At 59.8% G+C, this 25,943-nt stretch overlaps 1 protein-coding gene across 1 annotated transcript in view; it reads right to left on the bottom strand.

Annotated features, from left to right (window-relative positions):
* Positions 1-22,166: 22,166 nt before the first annotated feature.
* Positions 22,167-25,943, bottom strand: part of TNNC1 (troponin C1, slow skeletal and cardiac type) — a 128,562-nt gene continuing 124,785 nt past the window's right edge. The window contains exon 6 of the mRNA XM_069643193.1: positions 22,167-22,728. Coding sequence (XP_069499294.1) covers positions 22,697-22,728 — 32 coding nt within the window. The 3' untranslated portion in view covers positions 22,167-22,696. The remainder of the gene's footprint in view (positions 22,729-25,943) is intronic.

Raw genomic sequence — 25,943 nt, 5'->3', positions numbered from 1 at the left:
GTGAGCCTGGGATGCAAAGGAAAGCTGGGTGAGCCTGGGATGCACGGGAAAACGCTAGGTGAGCCTGGGATGCAAAGGAAACCTGGGTGAGCCTGGGATGCACCGGGAAGCTAGGTGAGCCAGGTATGCACAGGGATCTTGGGTGAGCCTGGGATGCACGGGGAAGCTAGGTGAGCCAGGGATGCAGAGGGATCCTGGGTGACCCTGGGATGTACGGGGAATCTCGGTGAGCCTGGGATGCACATGGATCCTGGGTGACCCTGGGATGCACGGGGAAGCTAGGTGAACCAGGGATGCAGAGGGATCCTGGGTGACCCTGGGATGCACGGGGAAGCTACGTGAGCCTGGGATGCACGGGGATGCAAGGTGAGCCTGGGATGCATGGGGAAGCTAGGTGCGCCAGGGATGCACAGGGATCTTGGGTGAGCCTGGGATGCACAGGTATCCTGGGTGACCCTGGGATGCACGGGGAAGCTACGTGAGCCAGGGATGCACAGGGATCCTGGGTGACCCTGGGATGCACGGGGAAGCTAGGTGAGCCAGGGATGCACAGGGATCCTGGGTGACCCTGGGATGCACGGGGAAGCTATGTGAGCCTGGGATGCACAGGGATCCTGGGTGACCCTGGGATGCACGGGGAAGCTAGGTGAGCCAGGGATGCACAGGGATCCTGGGTGACCCTGGGATGCACGGGGAAGCTAGGTGAGCCAGGGATGCAGAGGGATCCTGGGTGACCCTGGGATGTACGGGGAATCTCGGTGAGCCTGAGATGCACATGGATCCTGGGTGACCCTGGGATGCACGGGGAAGCTAGGTGAACCAGGGATGCACAGGGATCCTGGGTGACCCTGGGATGCAAGGTGAGCCTGGGATGCATGGGGAAGCTAGGTGAGCCTGGGATGCACAGATATCCTGTGTGAACCTGGGATGCATGGGGAAGCTAGGTGGGCCAGGGATGCACAGGGATCCTGGGTGAGCCTGGGATGCACAGGTATCCTAGGTGACCCTGGGATGCACGAGGAAGCTAGGTGAGCCAGGGATGCACAGGGATTCTGGGTGACCCTGGGATGCACGGGGAAGCTAGGTGAGCCGGGGATACACAGGGTTCCTGGGTGAGCCTGGGATGCACAGGGAAGCTAGGTGAGCCAGGGATGCACAGGGATCCTGGGTGAGCCGAGGAAGCACAAAGATCCTGGGTGAGCCAGGGATGCAGGGGGATCCTGGGTGACCCTGGGATGCACTGGGATCCTGGGTGACCCAGGGATGCACAGGGATCCTGGGTGAGCCGAGGAAGCACAAAGATCCTGGGTGTGCCCGGGATGCAGAGGGATCCTGGGTGATCCAGGGATGCACAGGGATCCTGGGTGACCCTGGGATGCAAGGTGAGCCTGGGATGCATGGGGAAGCTAGGTGAGCCTGGGATGCACAGGGATCCTGGGTGAACCTGGGATGCACTGGGATCCTGGGTGACCCTGGGATGCACGGGGAAGGTAGGTGAGCCTGGGATGTACAGGGAACCTTGGTGAGCCTGGGATGCACGGGAAAACGCTAGGTGAGCCTGGGATGCAAAGGAAAGCTGGGTGAGCCTGGGATGCACGGGAAAACGCTAGGTGAGCCTGGGATGTACAGGGAACCTGGGTGAGCCTGGGATGCACCGGGAAGCTAGGTGAGCCAGGTATGCAGAGGGATCTTGGGTGAGCCTGGGATGCAAGGGGAACCTAGGTGAGCCTGGGATGCACAGGGAAGCTAGGTGAGCCAGGGATGCACAGGGATCCTGGGTGAGCCGAGGAAGCACAAAGATCCTGGGTGAGCCTGGGATGCACGGAAAAACGCTAGGTGAGCCTGGGATGCAAAGGAAACCTGGGTGAGCCTGGGATGCACCGGGAAGCTAGGTGAGCCAGGTATGCAGAGGGATCTTGGGTGAGCCTGGGATGCAAGGGGAACCTAGGTGAGCCTGGGATGCACAGGGAAGCTAGGTGAGCCAGGGATGCACAGGGATCCTGGGTGAGCCGAGGAAGCACAAAGATCCTGGGTGAGCCAGGGATGCAGGGGGATCCTGGGTGACCCTGGGATGCACTGGGATCCTGGGTGACCCTGGGATGCACGGGGAAGGTAGGTGAGCCTGGGATGTACAGGGAACCTGGGTGAGCCTGGGATGCACGGAAAAACGCTAGGTGAGCCTGGGATGCAAAGGAAACCTGGGTGAGCCTGGGATGCACCGGGAAGCTAGGTGAGCCAGGTATGCAGAGGGATCTTGGGTGAGCCTGGGATGCAAGGGGAACCTAGGTGAGCCTGGGATGCACAGGGAATCTGGGTGAGCCTGGGATGCACGGGAAGCTAGGTGAGACTGGAATGCACAGGGATCCTGGGTGACCCTGGGATGCACGGGGAAGCTAGGTGAGCCTGGGATACACGGGGAAGCTAGGTGAGCCTGGGATGCACAGGGAACCTGGGTGAGCCTGGGATGCACGGGGAAGCTAAGTGAGCCAGGTATGCACAGGGATCCTGGGTGACCCTGGGATGCACTGGGATGCTAGGTGAGACTGGGATGCACAGGGATCCTGGGTGACCCTGGAATGCACGGGGAAGCTAGGTGAGCCAGAGATTCACAGGGATCCTGGGTGACCCTGGGATGCACGGGGAAGCTAGGTGAGCCAGGGATGCACAGGGATCCTGGGTGAGCCTGGGATGCACAGGGATCCTGTGTGACCCTGGGATGCACGGGGAAGCTAGGTGAGCCAGGGATGCATAGGGATCCTGGGTGACCCTGGGATGCACAGGGAAGCTTGGTGGGCCTGGGATGCACAGGGATCCTGGGTGGGCCAGGGATGCACAGGGATCCTGGGTGATCCAGGGATGCAGAGGGATCCTGGGTGACCCTGGGATGCACTGGGAATCTGGGTGACCCTGGGATGCACTGGGAACCTGTGTGACCCTGGGATGCACGGGGAAGCTAGGTGAGCCAGGGATGCACAGGGTTCCTGGGTGTACCTTGGAATCACGGGGAAAGCTAGGTGAGCCGGGGATACACAGGGACCCTGGGTGAGTCTGGGACACACCGGGAAGCTAGGTGAGCCAGGGATGCACAGGGATCCTGGGTGAGCCTGGGATGCAAGGGGAAGCTAGGTGAGCCTGGGATGCACAAGGAACCTGGCTGAGCCTGGGATGCACGGGGAAGCTAGGTGAGCCTGGGATACACAGGGATCCTGGGTGACCCTGGGATGCACGGGGAAGCTAGGTGAGCCTGGGATACACAGGGATCCTGGGTGATCCTGGGATGCACGGGGAAGCTAGGTGAGCCTGGGATGCACAGGGAACCTGGGTGAGCATGGGATGCACGGGGAAGCTAGCTGAGCCCGGGATGCACGGGGAAGCTAGGTGAGCCAGTGATGCACAGGGATCCTGGGTGAGCCAGTGATGCACAGGGATCCTGGGTGAGCCTGGGATGCACGGGGAAGCTAGGTGAGCCTGGGATGCACGGGGAAGCTAGGTGATTCTGGGATGCACAGGGATCCTGGGTGACCCTGGGATGCACGGGGAAGCTAGGCGAGCCAGGGATGCACAGGGATCCTGGGTGACCCTGGGATGCACGGGGAAGCTAGGGGAGCCAGGGATGCAGAGGGATACTGGGTGACCCTGGGATGCACGAGGAAGCTAGGTGAGCCTGGGATGCAGAGGGAACCTGGGTGACCCTGGGATGCAAGGGGAAGCTAGGTGAGCCAGGGATGCACAGGGATCCTGGGTGAGCCTGGGATGCACGGGGAAGCTAGGTGAGCCAGGGATGCAAAGGGATCATGGGTGAGCCTGGGATGCACGGGGAAACTAGGTGAGCCAGGGATGCACAGGGATCCTGCGTGAGCCTGGGATGCACGGGGAAGCTAGGTGAGCCTGGGATGCACGGGGAACCTGGGTGAGCCTGGGATGCACGGGGAAGCTAGGTGAGCCTGGGATGCACGGGGAGCCTGGGTGAGCCAGGGATGCACAGGGATCCTGGGTGTACCTTGGAATCACGGGGAAAGCTAGGTGAGCCGGGGATACACAGGGACCCTGGGTGAGTCTGGGACACACCGGGAAGCTAGGTGAGCCAGGGATGCACAGGGATCCTGGGTGAGCCTGGGATGCAAGGGGAAGCTAGGTGAGCCTGGGATGCACAAGGAACCTGGCTGAGCCTGGGATGCACGGGGAAGCTAGGTGAGCCTGGGATACACAGGGATCCTGGGTGACCCTGGGATGCACGGGGAAGCTAGGTGAGCCTGGGATACACAGGGATCCTGGGTGATCCTGGGATGCACGGGGAAGCTAGGTGAGCCTGGGATGCACAGGGAACCTGGGTGAGCATGGGATGCACGGGGAAGCTAGCTGAGCCCGGGATGCACGGGGAAGCTAGGTGAGCCAGTGATGCACAGGGATCCTGGGTGAGCCAGTGATGCACAGGGATCCTGGGTGAGCCTGGGATGCACGGGGAAGCTAGGTGAGCCTGGGATGCACGGGGAAGCTAGGTGATTCTGGGATGCACAGGGATCCTGGGTGACCCTGGGATGCACGGGGAAGCTAGGCGAGCCAGGGATGCACAGGGATCCTGGGTGACCCTGGGATGCACGGGGAAGCTAGGGGAGCCAGGGATGCAGAGGGATACTGGGTGACCCTGGGATGCACGAGGAAGCTAGGTGAGCCTGGGATGCAGAGGGAACCTGGGTGACCCTGGGATGCAAGGGGAAGCTAGGTGAGCCAGGGATGCACAGGGATCCTGGGTGAGCCTGGGATGCACGGGGAAGCTAGGTGAGCCAGGGATGCAAAGGGATCATGGGTGAGCCTGGGATGCACGGGGAAACTAGGTGAGCCAGGGATGCACAGGGATCCTGCGTGAGCCTGGGATGCACGGGGAAGCTAGGTGAGCCTGGGATGCACGGGGAACCTGGGTGAGCCTGGGATGCACGGGGAAGCTAGGTGAGCCAGGGATGCACAGGGATCCTGGGTGAGCCTGGGATGCACGGGGAAAGCTAGGTGAGCCTGGGATGCACAGGGATCCTGGGTGACCCGGGGAAGCTAGGTGAGCCTGGGATGCAGAGGGATCCCGGGTGACCCTGGGATGCACGGGGAATCTAGGTGAGCCTGGGATGCACGGGGATCCTGGGTGACCCTGGGATGCACGGGGAAGCTAGGTGAGCCAGGGATGCACAGGGATCCTGGGTGAGCCTGGGATGCACGGGGAAGCTAGGTGAGCCTGGGATGCACGGGGATCCTGGGTGAGCCTGGGATGCACGGGGAAGCTAGCTGAGCTGGGGATGCACAGGGATCCTGGGTGAGCATGGGATGCACGGGGAAGCTAGGTGAGCCTGGGATGCACAGGGATCCTGGGTGACCCTACGATGCACAGGGAAGCTAGGTGAGCCAAGGATGCACAGGGATCCTGGGTGAGCCAGGGATGCACAGGGATCCTGGGTGAGCCAGGGATGCAGGGGGATCCTGGGTGACCCGGGGATGCAATGGGATCCTGGGTGACCCTGGGATGCACGGGGAAGCTAGGTGAGCCTGGGATGTACAGGGAACCTGGGTGAGCCTGGGATGCACGGGAAAAGCTAGGTGAGCCTGGGATGCACAGGAAACCTGGGTGAGCCTGGGATGCACCCGGAAGCTAGGTGAGCCAGGGATGCACAGGGATCCTGGGTGAGCCTGGGATGCATGGGGAAGCTAGGTGAGCCTGGGATGCACACGGAAGCTAGGTGAGCCTGGGATGCACGGGGAAACTAGGTGAGCCTGGGATGCACAGGGAACCTGGGTGAGCCTGGGATGCACGGGGTAGCTAGGTGAGCCAGGGATGCACAGGGATCCTGGGTGAGCCTGGGATGCACGGGGAACCTAGGTTAGCCTGGGATGCACAGGGAACCTGGGTGAGCCTGGGATGCACGGGGAAGCTAGGTGAGCCTGGAATGCACGGGATCCTGGGTGACCCTGGGATGCACGGGGAAGCTAGGTGAGCCTGGGATACACGGGGAAGCTAGGTGAGCCTGGGATGCACAGGGAACCTGGGTGAGCCTGGGATGCACCGGGAAGCTAAGTGAGCCAGGTATGCACAGGGATCCTGGGTGAGCCTGGGATGCACAGGGATCCTGGGTGACCCTGGGATGCACTGGGATGCTAGGTGAGACTGGGATGCACAGGGATCCTGGGTGACCCTGGAATGCACGGGGAAGCTAGGTGAGCCAGAGTTTCACAGGGATCCTGGGTGACCCTGGGATGCACGGGGAAGCTAGGTGAGCCAGGGATGCACAGGGATCCTGGGTGAGCCTGGGATGCACAGGGATCCTGTGTGACCCTGGGATGCACGGGGAAGCTAGGTGAGTCAGGGATGCATAGGGATCCTGGGTGACCCTGGGATGCACAGGGAAGCTTGGTGGGCCAGGGATGCACAGGGATCCTGGGTGAGCCAGGGATGCACAGGGATCGTGGGTGAGCCAGGGATGCAGAGGGATCCTGGGTGACCCTGGGATGCACTGGGAACCTGGGTGACCCTGGGATGCACTGGGAACCTGTATGACCCTGGGATGCACGAGGAAGCTAGGTGAGCCAGGGATGCACAGGGATCCTGGGTGTGCCTTGGATGCACAGGGAAGCTAGGTGAGCCTGGGATGCACGGGGGGAAGCTAGGTGAGCCTGGGATGCACGGGGAACCTGGGTGAGCCTGGGATGCACAGGGATCCTGGGTGAGCCAGGGATGCAGAGGGATCCTGGGTGACCGTGGGATGCACGGGGAAGATAGGTGAGCCTGGGATGCACGGGGGGAAGCTAGGGGAGCCTAGGATGCACGGGGAACCTGGGTGAGCCTGGGATGCACGGGGAAAGCTAGGTGAGCCGGGGATGGACAGGGAACCTGGGTGAGTCTCGGACACACCGGGAAGCTAGGTGAGCCATGGATGCACAGGGATCCTGGGTGAGCCTGGGATGCAAGGGGAAGCTAGGTGAGCCTGGGATGCACAGAGAACCTGGCTGAGCCTGGGATGCACGGGGAAGCTAGGTGAGCCTGGGATGCACGGGGAAGCTAGGTGAGCCAGGGATGCACAGGGATCCTGGGTGAGCCTGGGATGCACGGGGAAGCTAGGTGAGCCAGGGATGCAAAGGGATCATGGGTGAGCCTGGGATGCACGGGGAAGGTAAGTGAGCCAGGGATGCACAGGGATCCTGCGTGACCCTGGGATACACGGGGAAGCTAGGTGAACCAGGGATGCATACGTTTCCTGGGTGATCCTGGGATGCACGGGGATGCTAGGTGAGCCTGGGATGCACAGGGAACTTGGGTGAGCCTGGGATGCACGGGGAAGCTAGGTGAGCCAGGGATGCACAGGGATCCTGGGTGAACCTGGGATGTACGGGGAAGCTAGGTGAGCCAGGGATGCACAGGGATCCTGGGTGAGCCTGGGATGCACGGGGAAAGCTAGGTGAGCCTGGGATGCACAGGGATCCTGGGTGACGCTGGGATGCACGGGGAAGCTAGATGAGCCTGGGATGCAGAGGGATCCTGGGTGACCCTGGGATGCACGGGGAATCTAGGTGAGCCTGGGATGCACAGGGATCCTGGGTGACCCTGGGATGCACGGGGAAGCTAGGTGAGCCAGGGATGCAGAAGGATCCTGGGTGACCCTGGGATGCACGGGGAAGCTAGGTGAGCCAGGGATGCACGGGGGTGCTGGGTGTGCCTGGGATGCAGAGGGATCCTGGGTGATCCAGGGATGCATAGGGATCCTGGGTGAGCCAGGGATGCCGAGGGATCCTGGGTGACCCTGGGATGCAAGGTGAGCCTGGGATTCATGAGGAAGCTAGGTGAGCCTGGGATGCACAGGGATCCTGGGTGACCCTGGGATGCACGGGGAAGCTAGGTGAGCCAGGGATGCACAGGGATCCTGGGTGAGCCTGGAATGCACAGGTATCCTGAGTGACCCTGGGATGCACGGGGAAGCTAGGTGAGCCAGGGATGCACAGGGATCCTGGGTGACCCTGGGATGCACGGGGAAGCTAGGTGAGCCAGGGATGCACAGGGATCCTGGGTCAGCCTGGGATGCACGGGGAAGCTAGGTGAGCCTGGGATGCACGGGGATCCTGGGTGAGCCTGGGATGCACGGGGAAGCTAGGTGAGCTGGGGATGCACAGGGATCCTGGGTGAGCATGGGATGCACGGGGAAGCTAGGTGAGCCTGGGATGCACAGGGATCCTGGGTGACCCTGGGATGCACCGGGAAGCTAGGTGAGCCAGGGATGCACAGGGCTCCTGGGTGACCCTACGATGCACAGGGAAGCTAGGTGAGCCAAGGATACACAGGGATCCTGGGTGAGCCAGGGATGCACAGGGATCCTGGGTGAGCCAGGGATGCAGGGGGATCCTGGGTGACCCTGGGATGCACTGGGATCCTGGGTGACCCTGGGATGCACGGGGAAGCTAGGTGAGCCTGGGATGTACAGGGAACCTGGGTGAGCCTGGGATGCACGGGAAAAGCTAGGTGAGCCTGGGATGCACAGGAAACCTGGGTGAGCATGGGATGCACCCGGAAGCTAGGTGAGCCAGGGATGCACAGGGATCCTGGGTGAGCCTGGGATGCATGGGGAAGCTAGGTGAGCCTGGGATGCACACGGAAGCTAGGTGAGCCTGGGGTGCACGGGGAAACTAGGTGAGCCTGGGATGCACAGGGAACCTGGGTGAGCCTGGGATGCACGGGGAAGCTAGGTGAGCCAGGGATGCACAGGGATCCTGGGTGAGCCTGGGATGCACGGGGAACCTAGGTTAGCTTGGGATGCACAGGGAACCTGGGTGAGCCTGGGATGCACGGGGAAGCTAGGTGAGCCTGGAATGCACGGGATCCTGGGTGACCCTGGGATGCACGGGGAAGCTAGGTGAGCCTGGGATACACGGGGAAGCTAGGTGAGCCTGGGATGCACAGGGAATCTGGGTGAGCCTGGGATGCACCGGGAAGCTAAGTGAGCCAGGTATGCACAGGGATCCTGGGTGAGCCTGGGATGCACAGGGATCCTGGGTGACCCTGGGATGCACTGGGATGCTAGGTGAGACTGGGATGCACAGGGATCCTGGGTGACCCTGGAATGCACAGGGAAGCTAGGTGAGCCAGAGTTTCACAGGGATCCTGGGTGACCCTGGGATGCACGGGGAAGCTAGGTGAGCCAGGGATGCACAGGGATCCTGGGTGAGCCTGGGATGCACAGGGATCCTGTGTGACCCTGGGATGCACGGGGAAGCTAGGTGAGCCAGGGATTCATAGGGATCCTGGGTGACCCTGGGATGCACAGGGAAGCTTGGTGGGCCAGGGATGCACAGGGATCCTGGGTGAGCCAGGGATGCACAGGGATCCTGGATGAGCCAGGGATGCAGAGGGATCCTGGGTGACCCTGGGATGCACTGGGAACCTGGGTGACCATGGGATGCACTGGGAACCTGTATGACCCTGGGATGCACGAGGAAGCTAGGTGAGCCAGGGATGCACAGGGATCCTGGGTGTGCCTTGGATGCACAGGGAAGCTAGGTGACCCTGGGATGCACTGGGATCCTGGGTGACCGTGGGATGCACGGGGAAGCTAGGTGAGCCTGGGATGCACGGGGGGAAGCTAGGTGAGCCTGGGGTGCACGGGGAACCTGGGTGAGCCTGGGATGCACGGGGAAAGCTAGGTGAGCCGGGGATGGACAGGGAACCTGGTTGAGTCTGGGACACACCGGGAAGCTAGGTGAGCCATGGATGCACAGGGATCCTGGGTGAGCCTGGGATGCAAGGGGAACCTGGTTGAGTCTGGGACACACCGGGAAGCTAGGTGAGCCATGGATGCACAGGGATCCTGGCTGAGCCTGGGATGCACGGGGAAGCTAGGTGAGCCTGGGATGCACGGGGAACCTGGGTGAGCCTGGGATGCACGGGGAAGCTAGGTGAGCCTGGGATGCACGGGGAACCTGGGTGAGCCTGGGATGCACAGGGATCCTGGGTGAGCCAGGGATGCAGAGGGATCCTGGGTGACCGTGGGATGCAAGGGGAAGCTAGGTGAGCCTGGGATGCACGGGGGGAAGGTAGGTGAGCCTGGGATGCACGGGGAACCTGGGTGAGCCTGGGATGCACGGGGAAAGCTAGGTGAGCCGGGGATGGACAGGGAACCTGGGTGAGTCTGGGACACACCGGGAAGCTAGGTGAGCCATGGATGCACAGGGATCCTGGGTGAGCCTGGGATGCAAGGGGAAGCTAGGTGAGCCTGGGATGCACAGAGAACCTGGCTGAGCCTGGGATGCATGGGGAAGCTAGGTGAGCCTGGGATGCACAGGAATCCTGGGTGACCCTGGGATGCACGGGGAAGCTAGGTGAGCCAGGGATGCACAGGGATCCTGGGTGAGCCTGGGATGCACGGGGAAGCTAGGTGAGCCAGGGATGCAAAGGGATCATGGGTGAGCCTGGGATGCACGGGGAAGCTAAGTGAGCCAGGGATGCACAGGGATCCTGCGTGAGCCTGGGATACACGGGGAAGCTAGGTGAGCCAGGGATGCACACGTTTCCTGGGTGATCCTGGGATGCACGGGGAAGCTAGGTGAGCCAGGGATGCACGGGGATCCTGGGTGAGCCTGGGATGCACGGGGAAGCTAGGTGAGCCAGGGATGCACGGGGATCCTGGGTGAACCTGGGATGTACGGGGAAGCTAGGTGAGCCTGGGATGCACAGGGATCCTGGGTGAGCTTGGGATGCACGGGGAAGCTAGATGAGCCTGGGATGCAGAGGGATCCTGGGTGACCCTGGGATGCACGGGGAATCTAGGTGAGCCTGGGATGCACAGGGATCCTGGGTGACCCTGGGATGCACGGGGAAGCTAGGTGAGCCAGGGATGCAGAGGGTGGGTGACCCTGGGATGCACGGGGAAGCTAGGTGAGCCAGGGATGCACGGGGGTGCTGGGTGTGCCTGGGATGCAGAGGGATCCTGGGTGATCCAGGGATGCATAGGGATCCTGGGTGAGCCAGGGATGCCGAGTGATCCTGGGTGACCCTGGGATGCAAGGTGAGCCTGGGATTCATGGGGAAGCTAGGTGAGCCTGAGATGCACAGGGATCCTGGGTGACCCTGGGATGCACGGGGAAGCTAGGTGAGCCAGGGATGCACAGGGATCCTGGGTGAGCCTGGAATGCACAGGTATCCTGAGTGACCCTGGGATGCACGAGGAAGCTAGGTGAGCCAGGGATGCACGGGGAAGCTAGGTGAGCCAGGGATGCACAGGGATCCTGGGTCAGCCTGGGATGCACGGGGAAGCTAGGTGAGCCTGCTATGCACGGGGATCCTAGGTGAGCCTGGGATGCACGGGGAAGCTAAGTGAGCTGGGGATGCACAGAGATCCTGGGTGAGCATGGGATGCACGGGGAAGCTAGGTGAGCCTGGGATGCACAGGGATCCTGGGTGACCCTGGTATGCACCGGGAAGCTAGGTGAGCCAGGGATGCACAGGGCTCCTGGGTGACCCTACGATGCACAGGGAAGCTAGGTGAGCCAAGGATACACAGGGATCCTGGGTGAGCCAGGGATGCACAGGGATCCTGGGTGAGCCAGGGATGCAGGGGGATCCTGGGTGACCCTGGGATGCACTGGGATCCTTGGTGACCCTGGGATGCACGGGGAAGCTAGGTGAGCCTGGGATGTACAGGGAACCTGGGTGAGCCTGGGATGCACGGGAAAAGCTAGGTGAGCCTGGGATGCACAGGAAACCTGGGCGAGCCTGGGATGCACCCGGAAGCTAGGTGAGCCAGGGATGCACAGGGATCCTGGGTGAGCCTGGGATGCATGGGGAAGCTAGGTGAGCCTGTGATGCACACGGAAGCTGGGTGAGCCTGGGATGCACGGGGAAACTAGGTGAGCCTGGGATGCACAGGGAACCTGGGTGAGCCTGGGATGCACGGGGAAGCTAGGTGAGCCAGGGATGCACAGGGATCCTGGGTGAGCCTGGGATGCAAGGGGAACCTAGGTTAGCCTGGGATGCACAGGGAACCTGGGCGAGCTTGGGATGCACGGGGATCCTAGGTGAGCCTGGAATGCACGGGATCCTGGGTGACCCTGGGATGCACGGGGAAGCTAGGTGAGCCTGGGATACACGGGGAAGCTAGGTGAGCCTGGGATGCACAGGGAATCTGGGTGAGCCTGGGATGCACCGGGAAGCTAAGTGAGCCAGGTATGCACAGGGATCCTGGGTGAGCCTGGGATGCACAGGGATCCTGGGTGACCCTGGGATGCACTGGGATGCTAGGTGAGACTGGGATGCACAGGGATGCTAGGTGAGACTGGGATGCACAGGGATCCTGGGTGACCCTGGAATGCACGGGGAAGCTAGGGGAGCCAGGGATGCAGAGGGATCCTGGGTGACCCTGGGATGCACGGGGAAGCTAGGTGAGCCAGAGTTTCACAGGGATCCTGGGTGACCCTGGGATGCACGGGGAAGCTAGGTGAGCCAGGGATGCACAGGGATCCTGGGTGAGCCTGGGATGCACGGGGAAGCTAGGTGAGCCAGGGATGCATAGGGATCCTGGGTGACCCTGGGATGCACAGGGAAGCTTGGTGGGCCAGGGATGCACAGGGATCCTGGGTGAGCCAGGGATGCAGAGGGATCCTGGGTGAGCCAGGGATGCAGAGGGATCCTGGGTGACCCTGGGATGCACTGGGAACCTGGGTGACCCTGGGATGCACTGGGAACCTGTATGACCCTGGGATGCACGAGATAGCTAGGTGAGCCAGGGATGCACAGGGATCCTGGGTGTGCCTTGGATGCACAGGGAAGCTAGGTGACCCTGGGATGCACTGGGATCCTGGGTGACCGTGGGATGCACGGGGAAGCTAGGTGAGCCTGGGATGCACGGGGGGAAGCTAGGTGAGCCTGGGATGCACAAGGAACCTGGGTGAGCCTGGGATGCACGGGGAAAGCTAGGTGAGCCGGGGATGGACAGGGAACCTGGGTGAGTCTGGGACACACCGGGAAGCTAGGTGAGCCATGGATGCACAGGGATCCTGGGTGAGCCTGGGATGCAAGGGGAAGCTAGGTGAGCCTGGGATTCACAAGGAACCTGGCTGAGCCTGGGATGCACGGGGAAGCTAGGTGAGCCTGGGATACACAGGGATCCTGGGTGACCCTGGGATGCACGGGGAAGCTAGGTGAGCCTTGGATGCACAGGGATCCTGAGTGAGCCTGGGATGCACGGGGAAGCTAGGTGAGCCTGGGATGCACAGGGAACCTGGGTGAGCATGGGATGCACGGGGAAGCTAGCTGAGCCCGGGATGCACGGGGAAGCTAGGTGAGCCAGTGATGCACGGGGATCCTGGGTGAGCCAGTGATGCACAGGGAAGCTTGGTGGGCCAGGGATGCACAGGGATCCTGGGTGAGCCAGGGATTCACAGGGATCCTGGGATGCACGGGGATGCTAGGTGAGACTGGGATGCACAGGGATCCTGGGTGACCCTGGAATGCACGGGGAAGCTAGGTGAGCCAGAGTTTCACAGGGATCCTGGGTGACCCTGGGATGCACGGGGAAGCTAGGTGAGCCAGGGATACACAGGGATCCTGGGTGAGCCTGGGATGCACAGGGATCCTGTGTGACCCTGGGAGGCACGGGGAAGCTAGGTGAGCCAGGGATGCATAGGGATCCTGGGTGACCCTGGGATGCACAGGGAAGCTTGGTGGGCCAGGGATGCACAGGGATCCTGGGTGAGCCAGGGACGCACAGGGATCCTGGGTGAGCCAGGGATGCAGAGGGATCCTGGGTGACCCTGGGATGCACTGGGAACCTGGGTGACCCTGGGATGCACTGGGAACCTGTATGACCCTGGGATGCACGAGGAAGCTAGGTGAGCCAGGGATGCACAGGGATCCTGGGTGTGCCTTGGATGCACAGGGAAGCTAGGTGACCTGGGATGCACTGGGATCCTGGGTGACCGTGGGATGCACGGGGAAGCTAGGTGAGCCTGGGATGCACGGGGGGAAGCTAGGTGAGCCTGGGATGCACGGGGAACCTGGGTGAGCCTGGGATGCACGGGGAAAGCTAGGTGAGCTGGGGATGGACAGGCAACCTGGGTGAGTCTGGGACACACCGGGAAGCTAGGTGAGACATGGATGCACAGATCCTGGGTGAGCCTGGGATGCAAGGGGAAGCTAGGTGAGCCTGGGATGCACAAGGAACCTGGCTGAGCCTGGGATGCACGGGGAAGCTAGGTGAGCCTGGGATGCACTGGGATCCTGGGTGACCGTGGGATGCACGGGGAAGCTAGGTGAGCCTGGGATGCACGGGGGGAAGCTAGGTGAGCCTGGGATGCACGGGGAACCTGGGTGAGCCTGGGATGCACGGGGAAAGCTAGGTGAGCTGGGGATGGACAGGCAACCTGGGTGAGTCTGGGACACACCGGGAAGCTAGGTGAGACATGGATGCACAGATCCTGGGTGAGCCTGGGATGCAAGGGGAAGCTAGGTGAGCCTGGGATGCACAAGGAACCTGGCTGAGCCTGGGATGCACGGGGAAGCTAGGTGAGCCTGGGATACACAGGGATCCTGGGTGACCCTGGGATGCACGGGGAAGCTAGTTGAGCCTTGGATGCACAGGGATCCTGAGTGAGCCGGGGATGCACGGGGAAGCTAGGTGAGCCTGGGATGCACAGGGAACCTGGGTGAGCATGGGATGCACGGGGAAGCTAGCTGTGCCCGGGATGCACAGGGAAGCTAGGTGAGCCAGTGATGCACGGGGATCCTGGGTGAGCCTTGGATGCACAGGGATCCTGGGTGAGCCTGGGATGCACGGGGAAGCTAGGTGAGCCTGGGATGCATAGGGAACCTGGGTGACCCTGGGATGCACGGGGAAGCTAGGTGAGCTGGGGATGCACAGGGATCCTGGGTGAGCCTGGGATGCACGGGGAAGCTAGGTGAGCCAGGGATGCACAGGGATCCTGGGTGAGCCTGGGATGCACGGGGAAGCTAGGTGAGCCAGGGATACACAGGGATCCTGGGTGAGCCTGGGATGCATGGGGAAGCTAGGTGAGCCTGGGATGCATACGTATCCTGGGTGAGCCTGGGATGCACGGGGATGCTAGGTGAGCCTGGGATGCACAGGGAACCTGCGTGAGCCTGGGATGCACGGGGAAGCTAGGTGAGCCAGGGATGCACGGGGATCCTGGGTGACACTGGGATGCACGGGAAAGCTAGGTGAACCAGGGATGCACAGGGATCCTGGGTGAACCTGGGATGCACGGGGAAGCTAGGTGAGCCAGGGATGCACAGGGATCCTGGGTGAGCCTGGGATGCACAGGGAAAGCTAGGTGAGCCTGGGATGCACAGGGATCCTGGGTGACCCTGGGATGCACGGGGAAGCTAGGTGAGCCTGGGATGCAGAGGGATCCTGGGTGAGCCTGGGATGCACGGGGAATCTAGGTGAGCCTGGGATGCACAGGGATCCTGGGTGACCCTGGGATGCACAGGGAAGCTAGGTGAGCCAGGGATGCAGAGGGATCCTGGGTGACCCTGGGATGCACGGGTAAGCTAGGTAAGCCAGCGAAGCACGGGGGTGCTGGGTGTGCCTGGGATGCAGAGGGATCCTGGGTGATCCAGGGATGCACAGGGATCCTGGGTGAGCCAGGGATGTCGAGGGATCCTGGGTGACCCTGGGATGCAAGGTGAGCCTGGGATGCACAGGGAAGCTAGGTGAGCCTGGGATGCACAGGGATCCTGGGTGACCCTGGGATGCACGGGGAAGCTAGGTGAGCCAGGGATGCACAGGGATCCTGGGTGAGCCTGGGATGCACAGGTATCCTGAGTGACCCTGGGATGCACGGGGAAGCTAGGTGAGCCAGGGATGCACAGGGATCCTGGGTGACCCTGGGATGCACGGGGAAGCTAGGTGAGCCAGGGATGCACAGGGATCCTGGGTGAGCTGGGATGCACAGGGAAGCTAGGTGAGCCTGGGATGCACGGGGATCCTGTGTGAGCCTGGGATGCACGGGGAAGCTAGGTGAGCTGGGGATGCACAGGGATCCTGGGTGAGCCTGGGATGCACGGGGAAGCTAGGTGAGCCTGGGATGCACAGGGATCCTGGGTTACCCTGGGATGCACCGGGAAGCTAGGTGAGCCAGGGATGCACAGGGCTCCTGGGTGACCCTAGGATGCACAGGGAAGCTAGGTGAGCCATGGATGCACAGGGATCCTGGGTTAGCCAGGGATGCACAGGGATCCTGGGTGAGCCAGGGATGCAGGGGGATCCTGGGTGACCCTGGGATGCACGGGGAAGCTAGGTGAGCCTGGGATGTACAGGGAACCTGGGTGAGCCTGGGATGCACGGGAAAAGCTAGGTGAGCCTGGGATGCACAGTAAACCTGGGTGAGCATGGGATGCACCCGGAAGCTAGGTGAGCCAGGGATGCACAGGGATCATGGGTGAGCCTGGGATGCACGGGGAAGCTAGGTGAGCCTGGGATGCACACGGAAACTAGGTGAGCCTGGGATGCACAGGGAACCTGGGTGAGCCAGGGATGCACGGTGAAGCTAGGTGAGCCAGGGATGCACAGGGATCCTGGGTGAGCCTGGGATGCACGGGGAAGCTAGGTGAGCCAGGGATGCAGAGTGATCCTGGGTGAGCCTGGGATGCACAGGGATCCTGTATGAACCTGGGATGCTCGGGGAAGCTAGGTGAGCCTGGGATGCATAGGGAACCTGGGTGATCCTGGGATGCACGGGGAAGCTAGGTGAGCCAGGGATGCACAGGGATCCTGGGTAAGCCTGGGATGCACGGGGAAACTAGGTGAGCCAGGGATGCACAGGGATCCTGGGTGAGCCTGGGATGCACGGCGAAGCTAGGTGAGCCAGGGATGCACAGGGATCCTGGGTGAGCCTGGGATGCACGGGGATGCTAGGTGAGCCAGGGATACACAGGGATCCTGGGTGAGCCTGGGATGCACGGGGAAGCTAGGTGAGCCAGGGATGCACAAGGATCCTGGGTGACCCTTGGATGCACTGGGATCCTGGGTGAGCCAGGGATGCACAGGGATCCTGGGTGAGCCTGGGATGCACGGGGAAGCTAGGTGAGCCTGGGATGCACAGGGATCCTGGGTGAGCCTGGGATGCACAGGGATCCTGGGTGAGCCAGGGATGCACAGGGATCCTGTGTGAGCCAGGGATGCACAGGGATCCTTGGTGAGCCTGGGATGCACAGGGATCCTGGGTGAGCCAGGGATGCACAGGGATCCTGGGTGAGCCAGGGATGCACAGGGATCCTGGGTGAGCCAGGGATGCACAGGGATCCTGGGTGAGCCGGGGATGCACAGGGATCCTGGGTGAGCCAGGGATGCACAGGGATCCTGGGTGAGCAAGGGATGCACAGGGATCCTGGGTGAGCCAGGGATGCACAGGGATCCTGGGTGAGCCTGGGATGCACAGGGATCCTGGGTGAGCCAGGGATGCACAGGGATCCTGGGCGAGCCAGGGATGCACAGGGATCCTGGGTGAGCCAGGGATGCACAGGGATCCTGGGTAACCCTGGGATGCACGGGGAATCTAGGTGAGCCAGGGATGCACAGGGATCCTGGGTGACCCTGGGATGCACAGGGAAGCTAGGTGAGCCAGGGATGCACAGGGATCCTGGGTGAGCCAGGGATGCACAGGGATCCTGGGTGAGCCAGGGATGCACAGGGATCCTGGGTGAGCCTTGGATGCACAGGGATCATGGGTGAGCCAGGGATGCACAGGGATCCTGGGTGAGCAAGGGATGCACAGGGATCCTGGGTGAGCCAGGGATGCACAGAGAACCTGGGTGAGCCAGGGATGCACAGGGATCCTGGGTGACCCTGGGATGCACAGGGATCCTGGGTGACCCTGGGATGCACAGGGAAGCTAGGTGAGCCAGGGATGCACAGGTATCCTGGGTGAGCCAGGGATGCACAGGGATCCTGTGTGAGCCAGGGATGCACAGGGATCCTGGGTGAGCCTGGGATGCACAGGGATCATGGGTGAGCCAGGGATGCACAGGGATCCTGGGTGAGCCAGGGATGCACAGGGATCCTGGGTGAGCAAGGGATGCACAGGGATCCTGGGTGAGCCAGGGATGCACAGGGATTCTGGGTGAGCAAGGGATGCACAGGGATCCTGGGTGAGCCAGGGATGCACAGGGATCTTGGGTGAGCCTGGGATGCACAGGGATCCTGGGTGAGACAGGAATGCACAGGGATCCTGGGTGAGCCAGGGATGCACAGGGATCCTGGGTGAGCAAGGGATGCACAGGGATCCTGGGTGACCCTAGGATGCACTGGGATCCTGGGTGAGCAAGGGATGCACAGGGATCCTGGTTGATCCAGGGATGCACAGGGATACTACTGGCTCCCACTGGACCCACTGTTTTTGATTTGCTCTGTGATCTATGGAATTGTCCAGAAAATCATGTTGTTTAACCGTAGGAGGTGGATAGATTGGAGAGAATGAATGAGAATATAGGTAAAGGGGGATGGGTATATGGCTAGCACAGCCCCTATGGTCCGCCATCTCCATTCTTCATGAGACCACTAGCAATCCTACGTGCGTTCTTCCCATTGAGTATTCGTCAGTAAGGGATAGCAAGTACTTCTGCTGGAAATGGTTCGTGTCCTGGCACGGCTGTTCTGCGCACGGATACTCTGGGTACGGAGATACCTAGCTATCCGCACTTGATCTGACTATATCAGCACTGTGTATTTATCTTAGAACCAGATGTAATTTTCAGAGAAACGCCTCACAAAGCCAGCAATAACAGAGCAGCGGCCATTGTATATAAGAGCACTGTGATGGGTAACAGTGGAGCATATACCCGGGACAGGGGCAGGGCCTGGAGCAGGACGGCTTTTGGACAGTATTTAAATTTTACAAATTACATAGAGGTTTGCTGAGGGTCGTTTGGATTTGAGGGTGTGGGGAGAGACGTAATCCTCGACACTTGCTCTGCATCTGTGAGCGCTGATGTCGGAGATATAAACGCCTACGCTCTCGGCTGTCCAGAGTGATGTGTGTGGTCGCACCTGCCTGTGATTGGCTCTTACGGGAACATGACCTGAGTCTAACTCTGCAGAATTCAGGTGTCAGAAAGCATTTCCATCAGCTGCCCCTTTTATCCCTTCCTGTTTAGAGTCCCCTCCATAGCAGGCTTAATATAAATGTGTATGAAGTTGGACAACCTTTAAAACTGCTCCATGTAGGTGGGTCGACGCTGACAGTATTTTATTTCTCGATCAGGATCTCGATGTACATGATTCGTGGACCAAAGAAGCATATATACTGTGAGGCAGTTCATTGCTAAAGTAACTGACTAATACTGAGCTTACTTCCTGTATGAGGCTCATTGTGTATAGCCCTATACAAACACTGAGGTTTGTATGGAGGTGTGGGGGTGATAGTATGCCAGTTTCCTATCCATGTCTGCTCAGTTGTCTGGAGGTAAACTGCCTCCTTACCTTTGCTACCCGTTTCCTTTTTGGATTAATGAGAGAAGACTTCAGGATTCAACACTGTTCGGAGTATGTTCTCATTTGTTTGGCGTAGATGGTGATTCTGGGGTTCAGAGGACACTGTAAGTCTCTTCCCTCTCCTGATCTACTTGCTGTAGGTAAGTGGACAGCTGTTACCCAAGACTGCACTCTCAGCATCTGAAACTATGAAACTCTGTGGCCTATAGGAAACCTACTCGTGATTGTTCAGGGGCAAATGCCATCGCACCCTCTAATTAAAGTGAAGAACTATGGAAAGACCCTGCCACCTGTGTCTCCAGACCTCGGAGGCCAGAGCCTGCTCCTCTGGCGTGGGATACGCATATGGATGGGAGGCGAGGTCCATAGGGTGCAGAGACCTCAGGGGCCAGAGCCTGCTCCTCTGGCGTGGGATACGCATATGGATGGGAGGCGAGGTCCGTAGGGTGCAGAGACCTCGGAGGCCAGAGCCTGCTCCTCTGGCGTGGGATACGCATATGGATGGGAGGCGAGGTCCATAGGGTGCAGAGACCTCAGGGGCCAGAGCCTGCTCCTCTGGCGTGGGATACGCATATGGATGGGAGGCGAGGTCCGTAGGGTGCAGAGACCTCGGAGGCCAGAGCCTGCTCCTCTGGCGTGGGATACGCATATGGATGGGAGGCGAGGTCCATAGGGTGCAGAGACCTCAGGGGCCAGAGCCTGCTCCTCTGGCGTGGGATACGCATATGGATGGGAGGCGAGGTCCGTAGGGTGCAGAGACCTCGGAGGCCAGAGCCTGCTCCTCTGGCGTGGGATACGCATATGGATGGGAGGCGAGGTCCGTAGGGTGCAGAGACCTCGGAGGCCAGAGCCTGCTCCTCTGGCGTGGGATACGCATATGGATGGGAGGCGAGGTCCGTAGGGTGCAGAGACCTCGGAGGCCAGAGCCTGCTCCTCTGGCGTGGGATACGCATATGGATGAGAGGCGAGGTCCGTAGGGTGCAGAGACCTCGGAGGCCAGAGCCTTCTCCTCTGGCGTGGGATACGCATATGGATGGGAGGCGAGGTCCGTAGGGTGCAGAGACCTCGGAGGCCAGAGCCTGCTCCTCTGGCGTGGGATACGCATATGGATGGGAAGCGAGGTCCACAGGGTGCAGAGACCTCGGAGGCCAGAGCCTGCTCCTCCGGCGTGGGATACGCATATGGATGAGAGGCGAGTTCCGTAGGGTGCAGAGACCTCGGAGGGCAGAGCCTGCTCCTCCGGCGTGGGATACGCATATGGATGGGAGGCGAGGTCCGTAGGGTGCAGAGACCTCGGAGGCCAGAGCCTGCTCCTCCGGCGTGGGATACGCATATGGATGGGAGGCGAGGTCCACAGGGTGCAGAGACCTCGGAGGCCAGAGCCTGCTCCTCCGGCGTGGGATACGCATATGGATGGGAGGCGAGGTCCACAGGGTGCAGAGACCTCGGAGGCCAGAGCCTGCTCCTCCGGCGTGGGATACGCATATGGATGGGAGGCGAGGTCCACAGGGTGCAGAGACCTCGGAGGCCAGAGCCTGCTCCTCCGGCGTGGGATACGCATATGGATAGGAGGCGAGGTCCGTAGGGTGCAGAGACCTCGGAGGCCAGAGCCTGCTCTTCTGGCGTGGGATACGCATATGGATGGGAGGCGAGGTCCACAGGGTGCAGAGACCTCGGAGGCCAGAGCCTGCTCCTCTGGCGTGGGATACGCATATGGATGAGAGGCGAGGTCCGTAGGGTGCAGAGACCTCGGAGGCCAGAGCCTGCTCCTCTGGCGTGGGATACGCATATGGATGGGAGGCGAGGTCCACAGGGTGCAGAGACCTCGGAGGCCAGAGCCTGCTCCTCTGGCGTGGGATACGCATATGGATGGGAGGCGAGGTCCACAGGGTGCAGAGACCTCGGAGGCCAGAGCCTGCTCCTCTGGCGTGGGATACGCATATGGATGGGAGGCGAGGTCCACAGGGTGCAGAGACCTCGGAGGCCAGAGCCTGCTCCTCTGGCGTGGGATACGCATATGGATGGGAGGCGAGGTCCGTAGGGTGCAGAGACCTCGGAGGTCTCTGGATGGGAGGCGAGGTCCACAGGGTGCAGAGACCTCGGAAGCCAGAGCCTGTCCGTAGGGTGCAGAGACCTCGGAGGCCAGAGCCTGCTCCTCTGGCGTGGGATACGCATATGGATGGGAGGCGAAGTCCACAGGGTGCAGAGACCTCGGAAGCCAGAGCCTGTCCGTAGGGTGCAGAGACCTCGGAGGCCAGAGCCTGCTCCTCTGGCGTGGGATACGCATATGGATGGGAGGCGAAGTCCACAGGGTGCAGAGACCTCGGAGGCCAGAGCCTGCTCCTCTGGCGTGGGATACGCATATGGAGGACCTCTGCATCCTACACATCCTGTAGGTCTTGGTCGGTTATCCCAATCGCAGCATGGGATGCCTGACCCCCCCGCCCAGAGAGGGCGAGATCATGGGCTGAGTCCTACGCTCTCCTTGAGGAAGAGAGACTGAGGGTTTGGGTAATGCCAGGTGGTGTCTTCTGATAGGGCGTAGGACCGGGCTGCGATGGGCAGTGCCACAGTTACCGTTCATAAATACAGCTTGCATTACAAGGAGCTTATTTTATTCGACATAGTGCTGGCTACAGCGTGCTTCATTTCTTTGCCAGCAGCAGAGATACTGGAAAATAACCCCACACCAAGCCATCGACTCGTACATTATTTATTGCAGTTGAAAATAAGAATATCCTTTTAATCATTGGGACCATTTCAGTCATCGGTGTGTCTGAGTGATTGACGTAAGCCGGCATTCAGTGGAGGTGAAGAGCCACGTTGCATGTGTACTGTGAACCCAGGTGTGAGTGTTAACGTCAGACACTCCTAATGGTCCTGACTGTGTTGTCATTCGCCAAGGTTTCAAGCAATGACCTAGGACCTGAGGTCAGGATCCACCAATCCGTGGAAGGCCAGGTCTTGCCTTCTGGACCGACCCATCACTTGGCGGGATACGCAATGGACGCTGTGCTATGGTGCTGGCTGTGCATGTGGTCTTACTCCATCTGCACTGAATGACTGCTTGGGTCACTGGGACTTCTCGTTTTTCTGGGGGTTCAGATGGGCAAGGGAGTTCTTGTTCAGCGACAGTCTTTATGCGATCGGCCAATGAGGGCATTAAACTGGCAAAACAAGATGCAGACGGCTTGATGGCAGTGGTGGCGGGCAGTTGAGAAGGCGATCTATTCAACTCCCTTCATGAACTCCAGGAACTCTGTAAAGCAACGAAAAGAAACACAGATGAAATAAAACCTATACATTACCAGGTCTGTCCCGTACAGCATTGGGTAGTCACAATTCAATTTTATGCGCAAGTAAAATACGTCATCTAAAGAGCCTGTTTGGAAACTCTGGGACAAAGAAGACAGTTCTTAGGCTCCAAGCTGAGGCGTTCTTACTACTGCTCTTAAAGGTGGGAGGTATTGAACATGAATCGCAGTAACAAAGCTTGATAAGATTATCTACCGAAGTGTGGGAGCCCCTCTGCTGAGACCACTCGGGAGGGTCTGGCCCACTGTGGCTTACCAGAGCAGTACGCCTAGCCCACTCCACCCCAAGCAACCCCTCCCCAAGCTGTGCAGGACTTACATGCTAGGACATGTTTCTATCTATGAATGGGAGTCGCACCAGCAACCCCAGATATGTGTTTGAGCCTTGCTGGGCATCATCAGTGATGTGTGGTTGTGTCGCCGTCTCTCTAGGCAAAGTGGGAAAGGGGGGACCAGCCTGATATGCACATGGATGTTGTTCCTCTGGTAAGGCATGGGGGTGAAAGCATGATTTTAGACCCCTTCCCATTGCACAGTTCACATGGCCTTGTTTGTTCACAGTAGGGGGCTCTACAGTTTCTCGCAGATGTTGACTCGAGTTTAGCAGGGGTAATGCAGACATGCAGCTCTTGCTCTCCGTGCCTGGAGAGACAGATATCGCGCATTCATCTCACACATGTACGCAGGCATCTAGAGATGCCCTGACTCAACAGGAAGCCCTGTTGGTGTAGGCCCTCGGCTAATGCCACCCGTATCTGCCACAACAGCTCCAGAGGCTTCAAACTAGGAAGGCGCTTCATGTGGTTCCGGAGCTCCCTCCCGCTCTCTCTCAGTACTCAAGAGATTCCAGTTCAAATTAGCTGCAATTACCTTGAGCAGGTCTTCTAAAGGTCAGAATTCTCCAACTCCTGTGCACCCTTTCATCCACCACCTCGCCCCATTGGCGAGGAGACCCTCGTCTCCTTTCCATCTCTTGCCAAGCTTTACTGCCACTCACTCGTGGCATGGAGCTCCTTCTCTTGCTAAGCTTCTACTCCACACGTGGCAAGGAGCTCCATCTCTTGCTAAGCTTCTACGCCTCTATGCCACTCGTGGCAAGGAGCTCCATCTCTTGCTAAGCGTCTATGCCACTCGTTGCAAGGAGCTCTATCTCTTGCTAAGCTTCTATGCCACCTGTGGCATGGTGCGCCATCTCTTGCAAAGCTTCTACACCACTTGTGGCAAGGAGCTCCATCTCTTGCTAAGCTTCTACACCTCTATGCCACTCGTGGCAAGGAGCTCCATCTCTTGCTAAGCGTCTATGCCACTCGTGTCAGGGAGCTCCATCTCTTGCTAAACTTCTACTCTATAAGTGGCAAGGAGGTCCATCCCTTGCTAAGCTTCTGCGCCTCTATGCCACTTGTGGCATGGCGCTCCATCTCTTGCTAAGCTTCTACTCCACATGTGGCAAGGAGATCCATCTCTTGCTAAGCTTCTACGCCTCTATGCCACTTGTGGCAAGATGCTCCATCTCTTGCTAAGCTTCTATGCCACTCGTGGCATGAAGCTCCATCTGTTGCCAAGCTTCTACTCCACACGTGGCAAGGAGCTCCATCTCTTGCTAAGCTTCTATGCCACCCATGGCATGGAGCTCCATCTGTTGCTAAGCTTCTACTCCACATGTGGCAAGGAGCTCCATCACTTGCTAAGCTTCTACGCCTCTATGCCACTAGTGTCATGGAGCTCCATCTCTTGCTAAGCTTCTACTCCAATTGTGGCAAGGAGCGCCATCTCTTGCTAAGCTTCTACGCCTCTATGCCACTCGTGGCATGGAGCTCCATCTCTTGCTAAGCATCTACTCCACTCGTGGCAAGGAGATCCATCTCTTGCTAAGCTTCTACGCCTCTTTGCCACTCGTGGCAAGGAGCTCTATATCTTGCTAACCTTCTACGCTACTTGTGGCACGGAGCTCTATCTCTTGCTAAGCTTCTACGCCACCTGGGGCATGGAGCGCCATCGCTTGGAAAGCTTCTACTCCACTCGTGTCAAGGAGCTCCATCTCTTGCTAAGCTTCTACTCCACTTGTGTCAAGGATCTCTATCTATTGCTAAGCTTCTATGCCTCTACGCCACTCGTGGCAAGGAGCGCTATCTCTTGCTAAGCTTCTACGCCTCTACGCCACTTGTGACAAGGAGCTCTATCTCTTGCTAAGCCTCTACGCATCTACGCCACTTGTGGCACGGAGCTCTATCTCTTGCTAAGCTTCTATGCCACTCGTGGCAAGGAACTCTATCTCTTGCTAAGCTTCTACGCCACTCGTGGCAAGGAGCTGTATCTCTTGCTAAGCTTCTACGCCTCTACGCCACTTGTGGCAAGGAGCTCTATCTCTTGCTAAGCTTCTATGCCTCTACGCCACTTTGGCAAGGAGCTCTATCTCTTGCTAAGCGTCTATGCCTCTACGACACTCGTTGCAAGGAGCTCTATCTCTTGCTAAGCCTCTACACATCTACGCCACTTGTGGCACGGAGCTCTATCTCTTGCTAAACTTCTATGCCACTTGTGGCAAGGAGCTCTATCTCTTGCTAAGCTTCTATACCTCTACGCCACTTGTGGCAAGGAGCTCTATCTCTTGCTAAGCTTCTATGCCTCTACGACACTCGTTGCAAGGAGCTCTATCTCTTGCTAAGCCTCTACACATCTACGCCACTTGTGGCAAGGAGCTCTATCTCTTGCTAAGCTTCTATGCCACTTGTGGCAAGGAGCTCTATCTCTTGCTAAGCTTCTATGCCACCTGTGGCATGGTGCACCATCTCTTGCAAAGCTTCTACACCACTTGTGGCAAGGAGCTCCATCTCTTGCTAAGCTTCTACACCTCTATGCCACTCGTGGCAAGGAGCTCCATCTCTTGCTAAGCGTCTATGCCACTCGTGTCAGGGAGCTCCATCTCTTGCTAAACTTCTACTCTATAAGTGGCAAGGAGGTCCATCCCTTGCTAAGCTTCTGCGCCTCTATGCCACTTGTGGCATGGCGCTCCATCTCTTGCTAAGCTTCTACTCCACATGTGGCAAGGAGCTCTATCTCTTGCTAAGCTTCTACGCCTCTATGCCACTCGTGGCAAGATGCTCCATCTCTTGCTAAGCTTCTATGCCACTCGTGGCATGGAGCTCCATCTGTTGCCAAG

Source organism: Ambystoma mexicanum, chromosome 2p (genome assembly GCF_040938575.1).
Source record: "Ambystoma mexicanum isolate Mex_15411 chromosome 2p, UKY_AmexF1_1, whole genome shotgun sequence".
Lineage (NCBI taxonomy): Eukaryota > Metazoa > Chordata > Amphibia > Caudata > Ambystomatidae > Ambystoma > Ambystoma mexicanum.
Note: the sequence above shows the minus strand (reverse complement) of the source record. Positions and strands in the feature narration are given on the sequence as shown.